Source organism: Tachyglossus aculeatus, unplaced genomic scaffold (assembly GCF_015852505.1).
Source record: "Tachyglossus aculeatus isolate mTacAcu1 unplaced genomic scaffold, mTacAcu1.pri scaffold_101_arrow_ctg1, whole genome shotgun sequence".
Lineage (NCBI taxonomy): Eukaryota > Metazoa > Chordata > Mammalia > Monotremata > Tachyglossidae > Tachyglossus > Tachyglossus aculeatus.
This window is the reverse complement of record NW_024044842.1, coordinates 514,659-541,452: the sequence shown is the minus strand read 5'-3', so window position 1 is coordinate 541,452 and position 26,794 is coordinate 514,659. Positions and strand designations below refer to the sequence as shown.

General features: G+C 44.1%; 1 protein-coding gene across 1 annotated transcript in view; it reads left to right on the top strand.

Annotated features, from left to right (window-relative positions):
• Positions 1-26,794, top strand: part of COL11A2 (collagen type XI alpha 2 chain) — a gene marked incomplete at its 5' end in the record, with an annotated part of 220,222 nt that overhangs the window by 149,002 nt on the left and 44,426 nt on the right. Inside the window, 8 exon segments of the mRNA XM_038742186.1 lie at positions 96-203; positions 18,267-18,320; positions 20,905-20,958; positions 23,152-23,259; positions 24,895-24,948; positions 25,430-25,483; positions 25,570-25,623; positions 25,835-25,888. Of these exon segments, the coding sequence (XP_038598114.1) occupies positions 96-203; positions 18,267-18,320; positions 20,905-20,958; positions 23,152-23,259; positions 24,895-24,948; positions 25,430-25,483; positions 25,570-25,623; positions 25,835-25,888 (540 nt within the window).

Below are 26,794 nucleotides of genomic sequence, written 5' to 3'. Positions count from 1 at the left end.
GGGGTCAGAGGGGTGGGCCATCGGGGCCCCCAGGGATGACCTTTGACCTCTGACCTCTGACCCCCCCCCCTCCCCTCTGCCCACCCCCCCGGCAGGGCGAGAAGGGTCCGTTGGGCCCCACCGGGCGAGACGGCGCCCAGGGGCCCGTGGGGCTGCCCGGGCCCGCCGGACCCCCAGGCCTGGCCGGAGAGGACGGAGACAAGGTGACCGCCGCCACAGGACCCCCGCTTCTCCCTGCTCTTGGCTAGTACAGTTCCTGGAGCATAGTAGACGCTTCAATACTGCAGTCATTAGTATCCTCGTTACCGTTCCTGGAGCGTAGCAGGCGCTTAGCAAATAGCCCGGTTATCATTGCGGTTGCTACGGTTTCTGGAACCCAGCAGGCGCTTAACAAATACTTCAGTTATTATTACTACAGTTCCTGGAGCATAGTAGGCGCTTAAATACTTCAGTCATTATTATCATTGCAGTTCCTGGAACCTAGTAGGCGCTTAACAAATGCCACAATTATTATTGCTCTTACTACGGTTCCTGGAGCATAGTAGGCGCTTAACAAATACCACAGTTATTATCGCTATTATTACCGTTCCTGGAACATAGTAGGCGCTTAACAAGTACTTCAGTTGTTACTACTACGGTTCCTGGAACATAGTAGGCGCTTAACAAATGCCACAATTATTATTGCTATTACTACGGTTCCTGGAGCAGAGTAGGCGCTTAACAAATACCACAGTTATTATTGCTATTATTACGGTTCCTGGAACATAGTAGGTGCTTAACAAATACTTCAGTTATTATTACTGCGGTTCCTGGAGCATAGTAGGCGCTTAACAAATACCACAATTATTATTGCTATTACTATGGTTCCTGGAACATAGTAGGCGCTTAACAAATACCACAATTATTATTGCTATTATTACGGTTCCTGGAACCTAGTAGGCGCTTAACAAATACTTCAGTTATTATTACTACGGTTCCTGGAACCTAGTAGGCGCTTAACGAATACTTCAGTTAGTATTACTACAGTTCCTGGAGCATAGTAGGCGCTTAAATACTTCAGTCATTATTATCATTACCGTTCCTGGAACATAGTAGGCGCTTAGCAAATAGCGCAGTTATTATTGCTTTTGCTCTGGTTCCTGGAACCTAGTAGGCGCTTAACAAATACCACAGTTTTTATTGCTATTATTACCGTTCCTGGAACATAGTAGGCGCTTACCAAGTACCTCAGTTGTTATTACTACAGTTCGCTTCAATGCTTCAGTCATTAGTATCATCATTACCGTTCCTGGAGCGTAGCAGGCGCTTAACAAATAGCCCAGTTATCATTGCTGTTGCTGTGGTTCCTGGAACCTAGCAGGCGCTTAACAAATACCACGGTTATTATTGCTATTATTACCATTCCTGGAACCTGGTAGGCGCTTAACAAGTACTTCAGTTGTTACTGCTACGGTTCCTGGAGCATAGTAGGCGCTTCAATGCTTCAGTCATTAGTATCCTCATTACCGTTCCTGGAGCGTAGCAGGCGCTTAACAAATAGCCCGGTTATCATTGCGGTTGCTACGGTTTCTGGAACCCAGCAGGCGCTTAGCAAATACTTCAGTTATTATTACTACAGTTCCTGGAGCATAGTAGGCGCTTAAATACTTCAGTCATTATTATCATTGCAGTTCCTGGAACATAGTAGGCGCTTAACAAATGCCACAATTATTATTGCTCTTACTACGGTTCCTGGAGCATAGTAGGCGCTTAACAAATACCACAGTTATTATCGCTATTATTACGGTTCCTGGAACATAGTAGGTGCTTAACAAATACTTCAGTTATTATTACTGCGGTTCCTGGAGCATAGTAGGCGCTTAACAAATACCACAATTATTATTGCTATTACTATGGTTCCTGGAACATAGTAGGCGCTTAACAAATACCACAATTATTATTGCTATTATTACGGTTCCTGGAACCTAGTAGGCGCTTAACAAATACTTCAGTTATTATTACTACGGTTCCTGGAACCTAGTAGGCGCTTAACGAATACTTCAGTTAGTATTACTACAGTTCCTGGAGCATAGTAGGCGCTTAAATACTTCAGTCATTAGTATCATTACCGTTCCTGGAACATAGTAGGCGCTTAGCAAATAGCGCAGTTATTATTGCTTTTGCTCTGGTTCCTGGAACCTAGTAGGCGCTTAACAAATACCACAGTTTTTATTGCTATTATTACCGTTCCTGGAACCTAGTAGGAGCTTAACAAGTACTTCAGTTGTTACTACTACGGTTCCTGGAGCATAGTAGGCGCTTCAATGCTTCAGTCATTAGTATCCTCATTACCGTTCCTGGAGCGTAGCAGGCGCTTAGCAAATAGCCCAGTTATCATTGCGGTTGCTACGGTTTCTGGAACCCAGCAGGCGCTTAACAAATACTTCAGTTATTATTACTACAGTTCCTGGAGCATAGTAGGCGCTTAAATACTTCAGTCATTATTATCATTGCAGTTCCTGGAACATAGTAGGCGCTTAACAAATGCCACAATTATTATTGCTATTACTACGGTTCCTGGAGCATAGTAGGCGCTTAACAAATACCACAGTTATTATCGCTATTATTACCGTTCCTGGAACCTAGTAGGCGCTTAACAAGTACTTCAGTTGTTACTACTACGGTTCCTGGAACATAGTAGGCGCTTAACAAATGCCACAATTATTATTGCTATTACTACGGTTCCTGGAACAGAGTAGGCGCTTAACAAATACCGCAATCATTATCGCTATTACTATGGTTCCTGGAACCTAGTAGGCGCTTAACAAATACTTCAGTTATTATTACTACGGTTCCTGGAGCATAGTAGGCGCTTAACAAATACCACAATTATTATTGCTATTACGGTTCCTGGAACAAAGTAGGTGCTTAACAAATACCGCAATTATTATTGCTATTATTACCGTTCCTGGAACCTAGTAGGCGCTTAACAAATACTTCAGTTGTTATTACTACGGTTCCTGGAACATAGTAGGCGCTTAACGAATACTTCAGTTGTTATTACTACAGTTCCTGGAGCATAGTAGGTGCTTAAATACTTCAGTCATTATTATCGTCATTACCGTTCCTGGAGCGTAGCAGGCGCTTAACAAATAGCCCAGTTATCATTGCTGTTGCTGTGGTTCCTGGAACCTAGCAGGCGCTTAACAAATACCACGGTTATTATTGCTATTATTACCATTCCTGGAACCTGGTAGGCGCTTAATAAGTACTTCAGTTGTTACTACTACGGTTCCTGGAGCATAGTAGGCGCTTCAATGCTTCAGTCATTAGTATCATCGTTACCGTTCCTGGAGCGTAGCAGGCGCTTAGCAAATAGCCCAGTTATCATTGCGGTTGCTACGGTTTCTGGAACCCAGCAGGCGCTTAACAAATACTTCAGTTATTATTACTACAGTTCCTGGAGCATAGTAGGTGCTTAAATACTTCAGTCATTATTATCATTGCAGTTCCTGGAACATAGTAGGCGCTTAACAAATGCCACAATTATTATTGCTATTACTACGGTTCCTGGAACATAGTAGGTGCTTAACAAATACTTCAGCTATTATTACTGCGGTTCCTGGAGCATAGTAGGCGCTTAACAAATACCACAATTATTATTGCTATTACTATGGTTCCTGGAGCCTAGTAGGCACTTAACACATACCACAGTTATTATTACTACGGTTCCTGGAGCATAGTAGGCGCTTAACAAATACCACAATTATTATTGCTATTACTATGGTTCCTGGAACCTAGTAGGCGCTTAACAAATACTTCAGTTGTTATTACTACGGTTCCTGGAGCATAGTAGGCGCTTAACAAGTACCACAATTATTATTGCTATTACGGTTCCTGGAACATAGTAGGCGCTTAACAAATACTTCGGCGCTTAACACGTACTTCTGTTATTATTACTACAGTTCCTGGAGCATAGTAGGTGCTTAAATACTTCAGTCATTATTATCATTACCGTTCCTGGAACATAGTAGGCGCTTAACAAATAGCACAGTTATTATTGCTTTTGCTCTGGTTCCTAGAACCTAGTAGGCGCTTAACAAATACCACAGTTTTTATTGCTATTATTGCCGTTCCAGGAACATAGTAAGCGCTTAACGAATACTTCAGTTAGTATTACTACAGTTCCTGGAGCATAGTAGGCGCTTAACTGCTTCAGTCATTATCATCATTACCGTTCCTGGAACATAGTAGGCGCTTAGCAAATAGCGCAGTTATTATTGCTTTTGCTCTGGTTCCTGGAACCCAGTAGGCGCTTAACAAATACCACAATTAGTATTGCTATTGTTACCGTTCCTGGAACATAGTAGGCGCTTAACAAATACTTCAGTTATTATTACTACGGTTCCTGGAGCATAGTAGGCGCTTAACAAATACCACAGTTATTATTGCTATTACTATGGTTCCTGGAACCTAGTAGGCGCTTAACGAATACTTCAGTTATTATTACTACAGTTCCTGGAACATAGTAGGCGCTTAATGAATACTTCAGTTATTATTACTATGGTTCCTGGAATATAGTAGGCGCTTAACGAATACTTCAGTTAGTATTACTACAGTTCCTGGAGCATAGTAGGCGCTTAAATACTTCAGTCATTATTATCATTACTGTTCCTGGAACATAGTAGGCGCTTAACAAATACCACAGTTATTATTGCTATTATTAGGGCTCCTGGAACCTAGCAGACGCTTAACAAATACCACAATTAGTATTGCTATTATTACCGTTCCTGGAACATAGTAGGCGCTTAACAAATACTTCAGTTATTATTACTACGGTTCCTGGAGCATAGTAGGCGCTTAACAAATACCACAATTATTATTGCTATTACTACGGTTCCTGGAACCTAGTAGGCGCTTAACAAATACTTCAGTTGTTATTACTACGGTTCCTGGAGCAAAGTAGGTGCTTAACAAATACTTCAGTTGTTATTACTACAGTTCCTGGAGCATAGTAGGTGCTTAATAAATACCACAATTATTATTGCTATTATTACGGTTCCTGGAACCTAGTAGGCGCTTAACAAATACTTCAGTTGTTATTACTACGGTTCCTGGAACATAGTAGGCACTTAACAAATACCACGGTTATTATTGCTATTATTACCGTTCCTGGAACATAGTAGGCGCTTAACAAATACTTCAGTTATTATTACTACAGTTCCTGGAGCATAGTAGGCGCTTCAATGCTGCAGTCATTAGTATCATCATTACCGTTCCTGGAGCGTAGCAGGCGCTTAACAAATAGCCCAGTTATCATTGCTGTTGCTATGGTTTCTGGAACCTAGCAGGCGCTTAACAAATACCACGGTTATTATTGCTATTATTACCGTTCCTGGAACCTAGTAGGCGCTTAACAAGTACCTCAGTTGTTATTACTACAGTTCGCTTAAATGCTTCAGTCATTAGTATCATCATTACCGTTCCTGGAGCGTAGCAGGCGCTTAACAAATAGCCCAGTTATCATTGCTGTTGCTGTGGTTCCTGGAACCTAGCAGGCGCTTAACAAATACCACGGTTATTATTGCTATTATTACCATTCCTGGAACCTGGTAGGCGCTTAATAAGTACTTCAGTTGTTACTGCTACGGTTCCTGGAGCATAGTAGGCGCTTCAATGCTTCAGTCATTAGTATCATCGTTACCGTTCCTGGAGCGTAGCAGGCGCTTAACAAATAGCCCGGTTATCATTGCGGTTGCTACAGTTTCTGGAACCCAGCAGGCGCTTAGCAAATACTTCAGTTATTATTACTACAGTTCCTGGAGCATAGTAGGCGCTTAAATACTTCAGTCATTATTATCATTGCAGTTCCTGGAACCTAGTAGGCGCTTAACAAATGCCACAATTATTATTGCTCTTACTACGGTTCCTGGAGCAGAGTAAGCGCTTAACAAATACCACAGTTATTATCGCTATTATTACGGTTCCTGGAACATAGTAGGTGCTTAACAAATACTTCAGTTATTATTACTGCGGTTCCTGGAGCATAGTAGGCGCTTAACAAATACCACAATTATTATTGCTATTACTATGGTTCCTGGAACATAGTAGGCGCTTAACAAATACCACAATTATTATTGCTATTATTACGGTTCCTGGAACCTAGTAGGCGCTTAACAAATACTTCAGTTATTATTACTACGGTTCCTGGAACCTAGTAGGCGCTTAACGAATACTTCAGTTAGTATTACTACAGTTCCTGGAGCATAGTAGGCGCTTAAATACTTCAGTCATTATTATCATTACCGTTCCTGGAACATAGTAGGCGCTTAGCAAATAGCGCAGTTATTATTGCTTTTGCTCTGGTTCCTGGAACCTAGTAGGCGCTTAACAAATACCACAGTTTTTATTGCTATTATTACCGTTCCTGGAACATAGTAGGCGCTTACCAAGTACCTCAGTTGTTATTACTACAGTTCGCTTCAATGCTTCAGTCATTAGTATCATCATTACCGTTCCTGGAGCGTAGCAGGCGCTTAACAAATAGCCCAGTTATCATTGCTGTTGCTGTGGTTTCTGGAACCCAGCAGGCGCTTAACAAATACCACGGTTATTATTGCTATTATTACCATTCCTGGAACCTAGTAGGCGCTTAATAAGTACTTCAGTTGTTACTGCTACGGTTCCTGGAGCATAGTAGGCGCTTCAATGCTTCAGTCATTAGTATCCTCGTTACCGTTCCTGGAGCGTAGCAGGCGCTTAACAAATAGCCCGGTTATCATTGCGGTTGCTACGGTTTCTGGAACCCAGCAGGCGCTTAGCAAATACTTCAGTTATTATTACTACAGTTCCTGGAGCATAGTAGGCGCTTAAATACTTCAGTCATTATTATCATTGCAGTTCCTGGAACCTAGTAGGCGCTTAACAAATGCCACAATTATTATTGCTCTTACTACGGTTCCTGGAGCAGAGTAGGCGCTTAACAAATACCACAGTTATTATCGCTATTATTACCGTTCCTGGAACCTAGTAGGCGCTTAACAAGTACTTCAGTTGTTACTACTACGGTTCCTGGAACATAGTAGGCGCTTAACAAATGCCACAATTATTATTGCTATTACTACGGTTCCTGGAACAGAGTAGGCGCTTAACAAATACCGCAATCATTATCGCTATTACTATGGTTCCTGGAACCTAGTAGGCGCTTAACAAATACTTCAGTTATTATTACTACGGTTCCTGGAGCATAGTAGGCGCTTAACAAATACCACAATTATTATTGCTATTACGGTTCCTGGAACAAAGTAGGTGCTTAACAAATACCGCAATTATTATTGCTATTATTACCGTTCCTGGAACCTAGTAGGCGCTTAACAAATACTTCAGTTGTTATTACTACGGTTCCTGGAACATAGTAGGCGCTTAACGAATACTTCAGTTGTTATTACTACAGTTCCTGGAGCATAGTAGGTGCTTAAATACTTCAGTCATTATTATCGTCATTACCGTTCCTGGAGCGTAGCAGGCGCTTAACAAATAGCCCAGTTATCATTGCTGTTGCTATGGTTTCTGGAACCTAGCAGGCGCTTAACAAATACCACGGTTATTATTGCTATTATTACCATTCCTGGAACCTAGTAGGCGCTTAATAAGTACTTCAGTTGTTACTGCTACGGTTCCTGGAGCATAGTAGGCGCTTCAATGCTTCAGTCATTAGTATCCTCGTTACCGTTCCTGGAGCGTAGCAGGCGCTTAGCAAATAGCCCGGTTATCATTGCGGTTGCTACGGTTTCTGGAACCCAGCAGGCGCTTAACAAATACTTCAGTTATTATTACTACAGTTCCTGGAGCATAGTAGGCGCTTAAATACTTCAGTCATTATTATCAGTGCAGTTCCTGGAACATAGTAGGCGCTTAACAAATACCACAGTTATTATTGCTATTATTACGGTTCCTGGAACATAGTAGGTGCTTAACAAATACTTCAGCTATTATTACTGCGGTTCCTGGAGCATAGTAGGCGCTTAACAAATACCACAATTATTATTGCTATTACTATGGTTCCTGGAACCTAGTAGGCGCTTAACACATACCACAGTTATTATTACTACGGTTCCTGGAGCATAGTAGGCGCTTAACAAATACCACAATTATTATTGCTATTACTATGGTTCCTGGAACCTAGTAGGCGCTTAACAAATACTTCAGTTGTTATTACTACGGTTCCTGGAGCATAGTAGGCGCTTAACAAGTACCACAATTATTATTGCTATTACGGTTCCTGGAACATAGTAGGCGCTTAACAAATACTTCGGCGCTTAGCACGTACTTCTGTTATTATTACTACAGTTCCTGGAGCATAGTAGGTGCTTAAATACTTCAGTCATTATTATCATTACCGTTCCTGGAACATAGTAGGCGCTTAACAAATAGCACAGTTATTATTGCTTTTGCTCTGGTTCCTAGAACCTAGTAGGCGCTTAACAAATACCACAGTTTTTATTGCTATTATTGCCGTTCCAGGAACATAGTAAGCGCTTAACGAATACTTCAGTTAGTATTACTACAGTTCCTGGAGCATAGTAGGCGCTTAACTGCTTCAGTCATTATCATCATTACCGTTCCTGGAACATAGTAGGCGCTTAGCAAATAGCGCAGTTATTATTGCTTTTGCTCTGGTTCCTGGAACCTAGTAGGCGCTTAACAAATACCACAATTAGTATTGCTATTGTTACCGTTCCTGGAACCTAGTAGGCGCTTAACAAATACCTCAGTTGTTACTACTACGGTTCCTGGAGCATAGTAGGCGCTTAACAAATACCACAATTATTATTGCTATTACTACGGTTCCTGGAACCTAGTAGGCGCTTAACAAATACTTCAGTTGTTATTACTACGGTTCCTGGAGCAAAGTAGGTGCTTAACAAATACTTCAGTTGTTATTACTACAGTTCCTGGAGCATAGTAGGTGCTTAATAAATACCACAATTATTATTGCTATTATTACGGTTCCTGGAACCTAGTAGGCGCTTAACAAATACTTCAGTTGTTATTACTACGGTTCCTGGAACATAGTAGGCGCTTAACAAATACCACAGTTATTATTGCTATTATTACCGTTCCTGGAACATAGTAGGCGCTTAACAAATACTTCGGTTATTATTACTACAGTTCCTGGAGCATAGTAGGCGCTTCAATGCTGCAGTCATTAGTATCATCGTTACCGTTCCTGGAGCGTAGCAGGCGCTTAACAAATAGCCCAGTTATCATTGCTGTTGCTATGGTTTCTGGAACCTAGCAGGCGCTTAACAAATACCACAGTTATTATTGCTATTATTACCGTTCCTGGAACCTAGTAGGCGCTTAACAAGTACTTCAGTTGTTATTACTACGGTTCCTGGAGCATAGTAGGCGCTTCAATGCTTCAGTCATTAGTATCCTCGTTACCGTTCCTGGAGCGTAGCAGGCGCTTAGCAAATAGCCCGGTTATCATTGCGGTTGCTACGGTTTCTGGAACCTAGCAGGCGCTTAACAAATATTTCAGTTATTATTACTACAGTTCCTGGAGCATAGTAGGCGCTTAAATACTTCAGTCATTATTATCATTGCAGTTCCTGGAACATGGTAGGCGCTTAACAAATGCCACAATTATTATTGCTATTACTACGGTTCCTGGAGCAGAGTAGGCGCTTAACAAATACCACAGTTATTATTGCTATTATTACGGTTCCTGGAACATAGTAGGTGCTTAACAAATACTTCAGTTATTATTACTGCGGTTCCTGGAGCATAGTAGGCGCTTAACAAATACCACAGTTATTATTGCTATTACTATGGTTCCTGGAACATAGTAGGCGCTTAACAAATACCACAATTATTATTGCTATTATTACGGTTCCTGGAACCTAGTAGGCGCTTAACAAATACTTCAGTTATTATTACTACGGTTCCTGGAACCTAGTAGGCGCTTAACGAATACTTCAGTTAGTATTACTACAGTTCCTGGAGCATAGTAGGCGCTTAAATACTTCAGTCATTATTATCATTACCGTTCCTGGAACATAGTAGGCGCTTAGCAAATAGCGCAGTTATTATTGCTTTTGCTCTGGTTCCTGGAACCTAGTAGGCGCTTAACAAATACCACAGTTTTTATTGCTATTATTACCGTTCCTGGAACCTAGTAGGAGCTTAACAAGTACTTCAGTTGTTACTACTACGGTTCCTGGAGCATAGTAGGCGCTTCAATGCTTCAGTCATTAGTATCCTCGTTACCGTTCCTGGAGCGTAGCAGGCGCTTAACAAATAGCCCGGTTATCATTGCGGTTGCTACGGTCTCTGGAACCCAGCAGGCGCTTAACAAATACTTCAGTTATTATTACTACAGTTCCTGGAGCATAGTAGGCGCTTAAATACTTCAGTCATTATCATCAGTGCAGTTCCTGGAACATAGTAGGCGCTTAACAAATACCACAGTTATTATTGCTATTATTACGGTTCCTGGAACATATTAGGTGCTTAACAAATACTTCAGCTATTATTACTGCGGTTCCTGGAGCATAGTAGGCGCTTAACAAATACCACAGTTATTATTGCTATTACTATGGTTCCTGGAACCTAGTAGGCGCTTAACACATACCACAGTTATTATTACTACGGTTCCTGGAGCATAGTAGGCGCTTAACAAATACCACAATTATTATTGCTATTACTCTGGTTCCTGGAACCTAGTAGGCGCTTAACAAATACTTCAGTTGTTATTACTACGGTTCCTGGAGCATAGTAGGCGCTTAACAAATACCACAGTTATTATTGCTATTACTCTGGTTCCTGGAACCTAGTGGGCGCTTAACAAATACTTCAGTTGTTATTACTACGGTTCCTGGAGCATAGTAGGCGCTTAACAAATACCGCAATTAGTATTGCTATTACTATGGTTCCTGGAACATAGTAGGCGCTTAGCAAATACTTCAGTTATTATTACTCCAGCTCCTGGAGCATAGTAGGTGCTTAACAAATAGCACAATTATTACTGCTATTACTGTGGTTCCTGGAACATAGTAGGCGCTTAACAAATACCACAATTATTATTGCTATTACTGTGGTTCCTGGAACATAGTAGGCGCTTAACAAATACTTCAGTTATTATTACTACAGTTCCTGAGTCACAGTAGGCACTTAACAAGTAGCACAATTATTATTGCTATTATTACCGTTTCTGGAGCAAAGCAGGCACTTAACAAATACCGCAATTTTTATTGCTATTGGTACAGTTCCGGGAACATAGTAGGCGCTTAACAAATAGCCCAGTTATCATTGCTGTTGCTCTGGTTCCTGGAACCTAGCAGGCGCTTAACAAATACCGCAGTTATTATTGCTATCGTTGCGGTTCCTGGAACCTAGTAGGCGCTTAACAAATACTTCAGTTATTATTACTACGGTTCCTGGAGCATAGTAGGCGCTTAACAAATACCACAATTATTATTGCTATTACTCTGGTTCCTGGAACCTAGTAGGCGCTTAACAAATACTTCAGGTGTTATTACTACAGTTCCTGGAACATAGTAGGAGCTTAACAAATACCACAGTTATTATTGCTATTGCTATGGTTCCTGGAACCTAGTAGGCGCTTAACACATACCACAGTTATTATTACTACGGTTCCTGGAGCATAGTAGGTGCTTAACAAATACCACAGTTATTATTGCTATTACTATGGTTCCTGGAACCTAGTAGGCGCTTAACAAATACTTCAGTTGTTATTACTACGGTTCCTGGAGCATAGTAGGCGCTTAACAAATACCACAATTATTATTGCTATTACTATGGTTCCTGGAACATAGTAGGCGCTTAACAAATACCACAATTATTATTGCTATTATTACGGTTCCTGGAACCTAGTAGGCGCTTAACAAATACTTCAGTTATTATTACTACGGTTCCTGGAACCTAGTAGGCGCTTAACGAATACTTCAGTTAGTATTACTACAGTTCCTGGAGCATAGTAGGCGCTTAAATACTTCAGTCATTATTATCATTACCGTTCCTGGAACATAGTAGGCGCTTAGCAAATAGCGCAGTTATTATTGCTTTTGCTCTGGTTCCTGGAACCTAGTAGGCGCTTAACAAATACCACAGTTTTTATTGCTATTATTACCGTTCCTGGAACCTAGTAGGAGCTTAACAAGTACTTCAGTTGTTACTACTACGGTTCCTGGAGCATAGTAGGCGCTTCAATGCTTCAGTCATTAGTATCCTCGTTACCGTTCCTGGAGCGTAGCAGGCGCTTAACAAATAGCCCGGTTATCATTGCGGTTGCTACGGTCTCTGGAACCCAGCAGGCGCTTAACAAATACTTCAGTTATTATTACTACAGTTCCTGGAGCATAGTAGGCGCTTAAATACTTCAGTCATTATCATCAGTGCAGTTCCTGGAACATAGTAGGCGCTTAACAAATACCACAGTTATTATTGCTATTATTACGGTTCCTGGAACATATTAGGTGCTTAACAAATACTTCAGCTATTATTACTGCGGTTCCTGGAGCATAGTAGGCGCTTAACAAATACCACAGTTATTATTGCTATTACTATGGTTCCTGGAACCTAGTAGGCGCTTAACACATACCACAGTTATTATTACTACGGTTCCTGGAGCATAGTAGGCGCTTAACAAATACCACAATTATTATTGCTATTACTCTGGTTCCTGGAACCTAGTAGGCGCTTAACAAATACTTCAGTTGTTATTACTACGGTTCCTGGAGCATAGTAGGCGCTTAACAAATACCACAGTTATTATTGCTATTACTCTGGTTCCTGGAACCTAGTGGGCGCTTAACAAATACTTCAGTTGTTATTACTACGGTTCCTGGAGCATAGTAGGCGCTTAACAAATACCGCAATTAGTATTGCTATTACTATGGTTCCTGGAACATAGTAGGCGCTTAGCAAATACTTCAGTTATTATTACTCCAGCTCCTGGAGCATAGTAGGTGCTTAACAAATAGCACAATTATTACTGCTATTACTGTGGTTCCTGGAACATAGTAGGCGCTTAACAAATACCACAATTATTATTGCTATTACTGTGGTTCCTGGAACATAGTAGGCGCTTAACAAATACTTCAGTTATTATTACTACAGTTCCTGAGTCACAGTAGGCACTTAACAAGTAGCACAATTATTATTGCTATTATTACCGTTTCTGGAGCAAAGCAGGCACTTAACAAATACCGCAATTTTTATTGCTATTGGTACAGTTCCGGGAACATAGTAGGCGCTTAACAAATAGCCCAGTTATCATTGCTGTTGCTCTGGTTCCTGGAACCTAGCAGGCGCTTAACAAATACCGCAGTTATTATTGCTATCGTTGCGGTTCCTGGAACCTAGTAGGCGCTTAACAAATACTTCAGTTATTATTACTACGGTTCCTGGAGCATAGTAGGCGCTTAACAAATACCACAATTATTATTGCTATTACTCTGGTTCCTGGAACCTAGTAGGCGCTTAACAAATACTTCAGGTGTTATTACTACAGTTCCTGGAACATAGTAGGAGCTTAACAAATACCACAGTTATTATTGCTATTGCTATGGTTCCTGGAACCTAGTAGGCGCTTAACACATACCACAGTTATTATTACTACGGTTCCTGGAGCATAGTAGGTGCTTAACAAATACCACAGTTATTATTGCTATTACTATGGTTCCTGGAACCTAGTAGGCGCTTAACAATATACTTCAGTTGTTATTACTACGGTTCCTGGAGCATAGTAGGCGCTTAACAAATACCACAATTATTATTGCTATTACTATGGTTCCTGGAACATAGTAGGCGCTTAACAAATACCACAGTTATTATTGCTATTACTACGGTTCCGGGAACATAGTAGGCGCTTAACAAATACCACAGTTATTATTGCTGTTCTTACCATTCCTGGAACACAGTAGGAGCTTAACAAATACCTCAGTTATTCTTATTATTATTATTACAGTTCCTAGAACATAGTAGGCGCTTAACAAATACCACAATCATTATTACTATTATTATTATTACAGTTCCTGGAACACAGTAGGCGCTTAACAAATACCACAATTATTATTATTATTATTATTATTATTATTATTATTATTAATCATTATTACAGTTCCTGGAACACAGTAGGCACTTAACAAATACCACAATTATTATTATTATTATTATTATTATTATTATTATTAATCATTATTACAGTTCCTGGAACACAGTAGGCGCTTAACAAATACCACAATTATTATTATTATAATTGTTACAGTTCCTGGAACATAGTAGATGCTTAACAAATACCACAATTATCATTCTTATTATTATTACAGTTCCTGGAACATAGTAGGCGCTTAACAAATACCACAATTATTATTATTATTATTATTACAGTTCCTGGGACATAGTAGATGCTTAACAAACACACCACAATTATTATTATTACAGATCCTATAATAGGCGCTTAACAAAAACCACAATTATTAGCATTATTACAGTTCCTGGAACATAGTAGATGCTTAACAAACACACCACAGTTATTATCATTACAGATCCTATAATAGGCGCTTAACAAATACCACAATTATTAGCATTATTACAGCTCCTGGAACATAGTAGATGCTTAACAAATACCGCAATTATCCTTATTATTATTAGTATTACCTTCGGATTCCAGTTCCGGGAACATCGGCACTGAACAAATCCCTCCCTTGTTACCGCCGGTTATTAATTCCTAGTGATCATTAGCCCCACTGTTGTTACTGATTATTTTGTCATTAATGATTAATCATTCATCAATCAATCAATCGTATTTATTGAGCAATGATTATCCTTATCATTCTTAACAATTATTATCATTATTATTACAGTTCCTGGAACATAGTGGATGCTTAACAAACACCCCACAATTATTATTATTACAGATCCTATAATAGGCGCTTAACAAATACCACAATTATTAGCATTATTACAGTTCCTGGAACATAGTAGATGCTTAACAAACACACCACAGTGATTATTATTACAGATCCTACAATAGGCGCTTAACAAGCACCACAATTATTAGCATTATTACAGTTCCTGGAACATAGTAGATGCTTAACAAACGCACCACAATGATTATTATTACAGATCTTATAATAGGCGCTTAACAAATACCGCAATTATTAGCATTATTACAGTTCCTGGAACATAGTAGCTTCTTAACAAACACACCACAGTTATTATCATTACAGATCCTATAATAGGCGCTTCACAAATACCACAATTATTAGCATTATTACAGCTCCTGGAACATAGTAGATGCTTAACAAATACCACAATTATCCTTATTATTATTAGTATTACCTTAGGATTCCAGTTCCGGGAACATCAGCGCTGAACAAATCCCTCCCTTGTTACCGCCGGTTATTAATTCCTAGTGATCATTAGCCCTGCTGTTACTGATTATTTTGGCATTCATGATTAATCATTCATCAATCCATCGGTCGTATTTATTGAGCAATGATTATCCTTATCATTCTTAACAATTATTATCATTATTATTACAGTTCCTGGAACATAGTGGATGCTTAACAAACACACCACAGTTATTATTATTACAGATCCTATAATAGGCGCTTAACAAATACCACAATTATTAGCATTATTACAGTTCCTGGAACATAGTAGATGCTTAACAAATACCACAATTATTATTATTATTACAGATCCTATAATAGGCGCTTAACAAATACCGCAATTATTAGCATTATTACAGTTCCTGGAACATAGTAGATGCTTAACAAATACTGCAATTATCCTTATTATTATTAGTATTACCTTCGGATTCCAGTTCCGGGAACATCAGCGCTGAACAAATCCCTCCCTTGTTACCGCCGGTTATTAATTCCTAGTGATCATTAAGCCAGCTGTTACTGCTTATTTTGTCATTCATGATTAATCATTCATCAATCAATCGGTCGTATTTATTGAGCAATGATTATCCTTATCATTCTTAACAATTATTATCATTATTATTACAGTTCCTGGAACAGAGTAGATGCTTAACAAACACACCGCAATTATCATTATTACAGATCCTATAATAGGCGCTTAACAAATACCACAATTATTAGCATTATTACAGTTCCTGGAACATAGTAGATGCTTAACAAACACACCACAATGATTATTATTACAGATCCTATAATAGGCGCTTAACAAATACCACAATTATTAGCATTATTACAGTTCCTGGAACATAGTAGATGCTTAACAAATGCACCACAATTATTATTATTACAGATCCTATAATAGGCGCTTAACAAATACCGCAATTATTAGCATTATTACAGTTCCTGGAACATAGTAGCTTCTTAACAAACACACCACAATGATTATTATTACAGATCCTACAATAGGCGCTTAACAAATACCGCAATTATTAGCATTATTACAGTTCCTGGAACATAGTAGATGCTTAACAAATACTGCAATTATCCTTATTATTATTAGTATTACCTTCGGATTCCAGTTCCGGGAACATCAGCGCTGAACAAATCCCTCCCTTGTTACCGCCGGTTATTAATTCCTAGTGATCATTAAGCCCGCTGTTACTGCTTATTTTGTCATTAATGATTAATCATTCATCAATCAATCGATCGTATTTATTGAGCAATGATTATCCTTATCATTCTTAACAATTATTATCATTATTATTACAGTTCCTGGAACATAGTGGATGCTTAACAAACACACCACAGTTATTATCATTACAGATCCTATAATAGGCGCTTAACAAATACCACAATTATTAGCATTATTACAGTTCCTGGAACATAGTAGATGCTTAACAAACACACCACAATGATTATTATTACAGATCCTACAATAGGCGCTTAACAAGCACCACAATTATTAGCATTATTACAGTTCCTGGAACATAGTAGATGCTTAACAAACGCACCACAATGATTATTATTACAGATCCTATAATAGGCGCTTAACAAATACCACAATTATTAGCATTATTACAGTTCCTGGAACATAGTAGATGCTTAACAAATGCACCACAATTATTATTATTACAGATCCTATAATAGGCGCTTAACAAATACCGCAATTATTAGCATTATTACAGTTCCTGGAACATAGTAGCTTCTTAACAAACACACCACAATGATTATTATTACAGATCCTACAATAGGCGCTTCACAAATACCACAATTATTAGCATTATTACAGCTCCTGGAACATAGTAGATGCTTAACAAATGCCACAATTATCCTTATTATTGTTAGTATTACCTTAGGATTCCAGTTCCGGGAACATCAGCGCTGAACAAATCCCTCCCTTGTTACCGCCGGTTATTAATTCCTAGTGATCATTAGCCCCGCTGTTACTGATTATTTTGGCATTAATGATTAATCATTCATCAATCCATCGATCGTATTTCTTGAGCAATGATTATCCTTATCATTCTTAACAATTATCATCATTATTATTATTATTACAGTTCCTGGAACATAGTAGATGCTTAACAAACACACCACAGTTATTATTATTACAGATCCTACAATAGGCACTTCACAAATACCACAATTATTAGCATTATTACAGCTCCTGGAACATAGTAGATGCTTAACAAATACCGCAATTATCCTTATTATTATTAATATTACCGTTTCTAGAACATTGTAAGTGCGTAACAGATACCTCCTTCTGATTCCGGGAACCTCCCTTGTTACCGCCAGTTATTAATTCCTAGTGATCATTAATCCCGCTGTGACTGATTATTTTGCCATTCATGATTAATCATTCATCAATCCATCGGTCGTATTCACTGAGCGATGATTATCCTTATCGTTCTTAACAGTTATCATTATTATTATCATTATTATTACAGTTCCTGGAACATAGTAGCTTCTCCACAAACGCACCGCAACCATCATCATTTGCGGAGCGTATTCATTGAGCAATGATGATCATTATCATTATCCATAATTATTGACAATTATTTTTATCATTATCAACAAACGCACTGCAATCATTATTATTACGGAGCGCATTCATTGAGCAATGATTATCATTATCCATAGTTATCATTATTGACAATTATTATTGTCATTATCACTGTTATTACAGTTCCTGGAGCATGAGGACGAATCATTAATGAATGATTAATGACTAATAATGACTAATTATTCATCGCTGCTGTGTCCCCGGGATGCCCCCCCGCCCCTTGACCTTTGCCCCCTTTGACCTCTGACCTTTCCCCCCCCAAGGGCGAAGTCGGTGACGCCGGCCAGAAGGGCAGCAAAGGGAACAAGGGAGAACATGTGAGTGACCTCTGACCCTTGACCCCTGACCCTTGACCCCTGACCCCCCCCCCCCCCGGGGCCTTGTCTCTGGCCCTTCTCCCCCTCGAACACCTTCCCTCCTCCGGGCCTCAGTTTCCCCCCTCTGGAAAATGGGGAAGCAGCCTGGCTCGGTGGAAAGAGCACAGACTTTGGAGGCGGAGGTCGCGGGTTCGAATCCCGCCTCCGCCACCCGTCAGCCGGGGCGCTCTGGGCGAGTCGCTTCCCTTCTCCGGGCCTCAGTTCCCTCATCCGTAAAATGGGGATGAAGACCGGGGATCACCTTGTAGCCTCCCCAGCGCTCAGAGCAGCGCCTTGCGCATAGTGAGCGCTTAATAAATGCCATTATTATTATTATTATTCTCTCTGATAGCATTTATTAGGCGCTCACTACGCGCAAAGCACTGTCCTAAGCGCCGGGGACTCGGAGCGAGGCGGCGTGGCCCAGTGGGAGGCGGAGGTCGCGGGTTCGAATCCCGGCTCCGCCACCCATCAGCCGGGGGGCTTTGGGCGAGTCGCTTCCCTTCTCCGGGCCTCAGTTTCCTCATCCGTAAAATGGGGATGAAGACTGGAGATCACCTTGTAACCTCCCCAGCGCTCAGAACAGCGCCTTGCGCATAGTGAGCGCTTAATAAATGCCACTATTATTATTATTATTATTCTCTCTCTCTCTGATAGCATTTATTAAGCGCTCACTACGCGCAAAGCACTGTTCTAAGCGCCGGGGACTCGGAGCGAGGCGGCGTGGCCCAGTGGGAGGCAGAGGTCGCGGGTTCAAATCCCGGCTCCGTCAGCCAGGGGGCTTTGGGCGAGTCACTTCCCTTCTCCGGGCCTCAGTGACCTCATCTGGAAAATGGGGATGAAGACGACCTGATCACCTTGTAGCCTCCCCAGCGCTTAGAACAGCGCCTTGCGCGTAGTGAGCGCTTAATAAATGCCATTATTATTATTATTATTATTCTCTCTGATAGCATTTATTAGGCGCTCACTACACGCAAAGCACTGTCCTAAGCGCCGGGGACTCGGAGCGAGGCGGCGTGGCCCGGCGGGAGGCGGAGGTCGCGGGTTCAAATCCCGGCTCCGTCAGCCGGGGGGCTTTGGGCGAGTCGCTTCCCTTCTCCGGGCCTCAGTGACCTCATCTGTCAAATGGGGATGAAGACGACCTGATCACCTTGTAGCCTCCCCAGCGCTTAGAACAGTGCCTTGCGCATAGTGAGCGCTTAATAAATTCCACTATTATTATTATTATTATTCTCTCTCTCTCTGATGGCATTTATTAGGCGCTCACTACGCGCAAAGCACTGTCCTAAGCGCCGGGGACTCGGAGCGAGGCGGCGTGGCCCGGCGGGAGGCGGAGGTCGCGGGTTCGAATCCCGGCTCCGTCAGCCGGGGGACTTTGGGCGAGTCGCTTCCCTTCTCCGGGCCTCAGTTCCCTCATCCGTAAAATGGGGATGAAGACTGGGGATCACCTTGTAACCTCCCCAGCGCTTAGAACAGCGCCTTGCGCATAGTGAGCGCTTAATAAATGCCATTATTATTATTATTATTATTATTATTATTCTCTCTCTGATAGCATTTATTAGGCGCTCACTATGCGCAAAGCACCGTTCTAAGCGCCGGGGACTCGGAGCCAGGCGGCGTGGCCCGGCGGGAGGCGGAGGTCGCGGGTTCAAATCCCGGCTCCGTCAGCCGGGGGGCTTTGGGCGAGTCGCTTCCCTTCTCCGGGCCTCAGTGACCTCATCTGTCAAATGGGGATGAAGACGACCTGATCACCTTGTAGCCTCCCCAGCGCTTAGAACAGTGCCTTGCACATAGTGAGCGCTTAATAAATGCCATTATTATTATTATTATTATTATTATTATTATTCTCTCTCTGATAGCATTTATTAGGCGCTCACTATGCACAAAGCACTGTTCTAAGCGCCGGGGACTCGGAGCGAGGCGGCGTGGCCCGGTGGGAGGCGGAGGTCGCGGGTTCAAATCCCGGCTCCGTCAGCCGGGGGACGTTGGGCGAGTCGCTTCCCTTCTCCGGGCCTCAGTTTCCTCATCCGTAAAATGGGGATGAAGACTGGAGATCACCTTGTAACCTCCCCAGCGCTCAGAACAGCGCCTTGCGCATAGTGAGCGCTTAATAAATGCCACTATTATTATTATTATTATTCTCTCTCTCTCTGATAGCATTTATTAAGCACTCACTACGCGCAAAGCACTGTTCTAAGCGCCGGGGACTCGGAGCGAGGCGGCGTGGCCCGGCGGGAGGCGGAGGTCGCGGGTTCGAATCCCGGCTCCGTCAGCCGGGGGGCTTTGGGCGAGTCGCTTCCCTTCTCCGGGCCTCAGTTCCCTCATCTGGAAAATGGGGGTGAAGACTGGGGACAACCTGATCCCCTTGTCTCCCACTGGGAGACAAGAAAGCGCTTAACAAATGCCATTATTGTTGTGATTGTGTCCATCCCGGCGCTTAGGACAGTGCCGGGCACGTAGTAAGCGCCCCACAGCTACCACCATCATCGTCATTGTCTCTCCCTCCTATCTCTCTGTCTCTGATTGTCTCTGTGTCTCTCCTCAGGGCCCCCCGGGACCCCCAGGCCCGCTGGGACCCCTAGGCCAGCCCGGAGCGGCGGTGAGTGACCTCTGACCCTAACTTGACCCCGGTGACCCCGAAAGAGACCCCCCCCCATCCTGACCCCCCCTTAAGTCGGCTGCCTCAGTGGTCCCCCATTCCGAGGCGTGGCAGGGATGAATGAAGGAAAGAAGGAAGGAGTGAGTGAATGAATGAATGAATTATTAAACGAGTGGATGAATGAATGAGTGGGTGAATGAATGAATTATTAAATGGGTGGATGAGTGAGTGGGTGAATGAATGAATGAGGGAATGAATTAATAAATGAGTGAATGAATTATTCAATGAGTGGATGAATGAGTGGGTGAATGAATGAAGGAAGGGAGGAGTGAATGAATGAATGAATTATTAAATGAGTGGATGAATGAATGAGTGGGTGAATGAATGAATTATTAAATGAGTGGATGAGTGAGTGGGTGAGTGAATGAATGAGGGAATGAATGAATAAATGAGTGAATGAATTATTCAGTGAGTGGATGAATGAGTGGGTGAATGAATGAATGAGGAAATGAATGAATTATTAAATGAGTGGATGAATGAATGAGTGGATGAATGAATGAATTATTAAATGAGTGGATGAGTGAGTGAGTGAATGAATGAATGAGGGAATGAATTAATAAATGAGTGAATGAATTATTAAATGAGTGGATGAATGAGTGGGTGAATGAATGAATGAGGGAATGAATGAATAAATGAGCGAATGAACGAATAAATGAGTGACTGAAGCAGGAACGAATGAATCAACAGCGCTTGGCACATAGTAAGCGCTCAACACATATTAACCGTTATTGGAGCGAGAGGGTGGGGCTGCTTGTGTGTTGTGTTCATTCATTCATTCATCCATCGTTATTTATTGCCTCAGTGGTCCCCCATTCCGAAGCATGGCAGGGATGAATGAAGGAAGGAAGGAAGGAATGAGTGAATGAATGAATGAATTATTAAACGAGTGGATGAGTGAGTGGGCGAATGAATGAATGAGGGAATGAATGAATAAATGAGTGAATGAATTATTAAATGAGTGGATGAATGAGTGGGTGAATGAATGAATGAGGGAATGAATGAATAAATGAGTGAATGAATGAATAAATGAGCGACTGAAGCAGGAACGAATGAATCAACAGCGCTTGGCACATAGTAAGCGCTCAACAAATATTAACCATTATTGGAGCGAGAGGGTGGGGCTGCTTGTGTGTTGTGTTCATTCATTCATTCATCCATCGTTATTTATTGCCTCAGTGGTCCCCCATTCCGAAGCACGGCAGGGATGAATGAAGGAAAGAAGGAAGGAATGAGTGAATGAATGAATGAATTATTAAACGAGTGGATGAATGAATGAGTGGGTGAATGAATGAATTATTAAATGAGTGGATGAATGAGTGAATGAATGAGGGAATGAATTAATAAATGAGAGAATGAATGAATAAATGAGTGACTGAAGCAGGAACGGATGAATCAACAGCGCTTGGCACATAGTAAGCGCTCAACAAACATTAACCATTATTAGAGAGAGAGAGAAAAAGAGAGAGAGATGGAGGGGGTGGGTCTGCTTGTGTGTTGTGTTCATTCATTCATTCATCCATCGTTATTTATTGCCTCAGTGGTCCCCCATTCCGAGGCACGGCAGGGATGAAGGAAGGAAGGAAGGAGTGAGTGAATGAATGAATGAATGATTAAATGAGTGGCTGAATGAATGAGTGGATGAATGAATGAATTATTAAATGAGTGGATGAATGAGTGGGTGAGTGAATGAATGAGGGAATGAATTAATAAATGAGTGAATGAATTATTAAATGAGTGGATGAATGAGTGAGCGAATGAATGAATGAGGGAATGAATGAATAAATGAGTGAATGAATGAATAAATGAGCGACTGAAGCAGGAACGAATGAATCAACAGCGCTTGGCACATAGTAAGCGCTCAACAAATATTAACCATTATTAGAGCGAGAGAGAAAAAGAGAGAGAGATGGAGAGGGTGGGGCTGCTTGTGTGTTGTGTTCATTCATTCACTCATCCATCGTTATTTATTGAGCGCTTACCGTGTGCGGAGCACTGGACTAAGGGCTTGGGAAGGGGACAGTTCAGCAACCAAGAGAGACGATCCCTGCCCGCACCGGGCTCACGTGTGTTTGTGCATGTGTTGTGTTTTGTGTTGCATTGAGTTGTGCGTTCACCACGGCCTTCTGCCCGCAGGGCGTGGACGGCGAAGCGGGCGCCCGGGGCCCGCAGGGACACTTCGGTGCCAAGGGAGACGAGGGCACGAGGGGCTTCAATGGCCCCCCCGGACCCATCGGCCTGCAGGTGACCCCCGGTTTCTAGGGAGGGCACCAGGACGAGCCGGCGGGCCCGAAGTTGTGGGGGGGAGAGGGGGAGGGGGAGATGGGGGGATGGGAGGCTGACCCCAGGCAAAGGGTCAACCTCCCGGGGGTGGGGGGGGGCCTGGGGAGTGTCCTGACGTGGTTTCCATCCATCCATCCATCCGTCTGTCCATCCGTCCGTCCATCCATCCGTCCGCCCATCCACCCGTCCGTCCGTCTGCCCATCCACCCATCCGTCCGTCCATCTGTCCGCCCATCCATCCATCCGTCCATCCATCCATCCGCCCACCCATCCATCAATCCATCCGTCCGTCCGCCCACCCATCCATCAATCCATCCATCCATCCACCCGTCTACCCATCCACCCGTCCATCTGTCCGTCTGTCCATCCGTCTGCCCATCCATCCATCCATCCATCCATCTGCCTGTCCGTCCACCCACCCATCCATCAATCCATCCATCCATCCATCCGTCCACCCATTTACCCATCCACCCGTCCATCCATCCGTCCACCCATCTACCCATCCACCCGTCCATCCGTCCACCGATCCATCCATCCATCTGTCCGCCCACCCATCCATCAATCCATCCGTCCATCCATCCGTTCACCCATCTACCCATCCACCCATCCATCTGTCCGTCTGTCCATCCGTCCGCCGATCCATCCATCCATCCATCCATCCGTCCATCCGTCCACCCACCCATCCATCAATCCATCCGTCCACCCGTCCGTCCATCCACCCATCCATCTGTCCGTCTGTCCATCCGTCCGCCGATCCATCCATCCATCCATCCATCCCTCCATCCATCCATCCATCCATCCATCCATCCATCCATCCCTCCATCCATCCATCCATCCATCCATCCATCCATCAATCCATCCGTCCGTCCGCCCACCCATCCATCAATCCATCCATCCATCCATCCACCCGTCTACCCATCCACCCGTCCATCTGTCCGTCTGTCCATCCGTCTGCCCATCCATCCATCCATCCATCCATCCGCCTGTCCGTCCACCCACCCATCCATCAATCCATCCATCCATCCATCCGTCCACCCATCTACCCATCCACCCGTCCATCCATCCGTCCACCCATCTACCCATCCACCCGTCCATCCGTCCACCCATCCATCCATCCATCTGTCCGCCCACCCATCCATCAATCCATCCGTCCATCCATCCGTTCACCCATCTACCCATCCACCCATCCATCTGTCCGTCTGTCCATCCGTCCGCCGATCCATCCATCCATCCATCCATTCATCCATCCATCCATCCGTCCACCCACCCATCCATCAATCCATCCGTCCACCCGTCCGTCCATCCACCCATCCATCTGTCCGTCTGTCCATCCGTCCGCCGATCCATCCATCCATCCATTCATCCATCCATCCATCCATCCATCCATCCATCCATCCATCCATCCATCCATCCATCCGTCCTCCCATCCATCCATCCATCCATCCATCCATCCATCCATCCATCCATCCATCCATCCTTCCATCCGTCCATCCGTCCATCCATCCTTCCATCCTTCCATCCATCCATCCGCCTGTCCGTCCGTCCACCCGTCCGCCCATCCACCCGCCCATCCATCCATCCGTCCGTCCGCCGCAGGGTCTGCCCGGCCCTTCGGGAGAGAAAGGCGAGTCAGGAGACGTGGGGCCCCTGGTGAGTCCGTCCGTCCGTCCGTCCGCCCCCCCCCCACTCTCTGCTGACCCCCGACCCTGCCCCTCCCTGACCTCTGACCCCGACTCCACCCCGACCTCCGACCCCCATCGCCTGGGGTCCCCTGGTCCCCAACCCCCACGGACCCCTCCCTGACCTCTGACCCCGACTCCACACCGACCTCCGACCCCCGCCGACCCCGACTCCACGCCGACCTCCGACCCCCCTCGCCCGTGGTCCCCGACCCCTCGCTGACCTCTGACCTCCGGCCCCAATCCCCAACCGACACCCTCTGGGCTCCTGCCCCTGGGAAAACCCCCCCCAGTGACCTTTGACCCCCACCATTCATTCATTCAAGCGTACCTACTGAGCGCTTACTGCGTGCCGAGCACTGTACTGAGCGCTTGAGTACTAAGCCCGCCTCTTGACACCTCCCGCCCATCTCCGCCCGGGAGTGACCGACGTGTCTCTGCTTCCCTCCCAGGGACCCCCCGGACCCCCGGGACCCCGAGGCCCGGCCGGACCCAACGGAGCTGATGTGAGTGTCGCCTCCCTCCTCCTCCTCCTCCTCCCCCGATTTTGCCCCCCTCCCCCAGTCCCTCATCGCCCCCTCCTCCCCGACAGGGTCCGCAAGGCCCACCCGGAGGAGTCGGCAACCTGGGACCACCTGGAGAGAAGGTAACGGGCCGGCCGGATAATAATAATAATAATAATAATAATGCCCACCGTCATTATTATTATCATCATCATCAATGATTATCGTTGTCGTGGTATTTGAGAGACGCTTACTCTGTGCCCAGCACTGCTCTAAGCGCTCTATTGTGGGGGAGGGGGGACCTGGGGGGACGGGGCCGAGGCGGATGTTTGACCCTTGACCCTTCCGCTCCAGGGCGACCCGGGAGAGTCGGGGTCCCCGGGGATCCAGGGGGAGCCCGGAGTCAAGGTGAGTGGGACCCCCCCCCCGCGGCTGGCCGGCCGTCTGTCCGTCCTCCCCGGACCTGACCCTTGTCTGCCTATCAAACTGCCCCACAACTGACCCTCGTCTCTCTGTCCATCAAACTGCCCCAGAACTGACCCTCGTCTGTCTGTCCATCTGCCCTGGAACTGACCCTTGTCTGTCTGTCCATCTGCCCCGGAACTGACCCTTGTCTGTCTATCACACTGCCCCACAACTGACCCTCGTCTCTCTGTCCATCAAACTGCCCCAGAACTGACCCTCGTCTGTCTGTCCATCTGCCCTGGAACTGACCCTTGTCTGCCTATCAAACTGCCCCACAACTGACCCTTGTCTCTCTGTCCATCAAACTGCCTCAAAACTGACCCTCATCTGTCTGTCCGTCTGCCCTGGAACTGACCCTTGTCTGTCTGTCCATCTGCCCCAGCACTGACCCTTGTCTGTCTATCAAACTGCCCCGGAACTGACCCTTGTCTGTCTATCAAACTGCCCCACAACTGACCCTTGTCTCTCTGTCCATCAAACTGCCTCAAAACTGACCCTCATCTGTCTGTCCATCTGCTCCGGATCTGACCCTTGTCTGTCTGTCCATCTGCCCCGGAACTGACCCTTGTCTGTCTATCACACTGCCCCACAACTGACCCTCGTCTCTCTGTCCGTCAAACTGCCCCAGAACTGACCCTCGTCTGTCTGTCCATCTGCCCTGGAACTGACCCTTGTCTGCCTATCAAACTGCCCCACAACTGACCCTTGTCTCTCTGTCCATCAAAGTGCCTCAAAACTGACCCTCATCTGTCTGTCCGTCTGCCCTGGAACTGACCCTTGTCTGTCTGTCCATCTGCCCCAGCACTGACCCTTGTCTGTCTATCAAACTGCCCCACAACTGACCCTTGT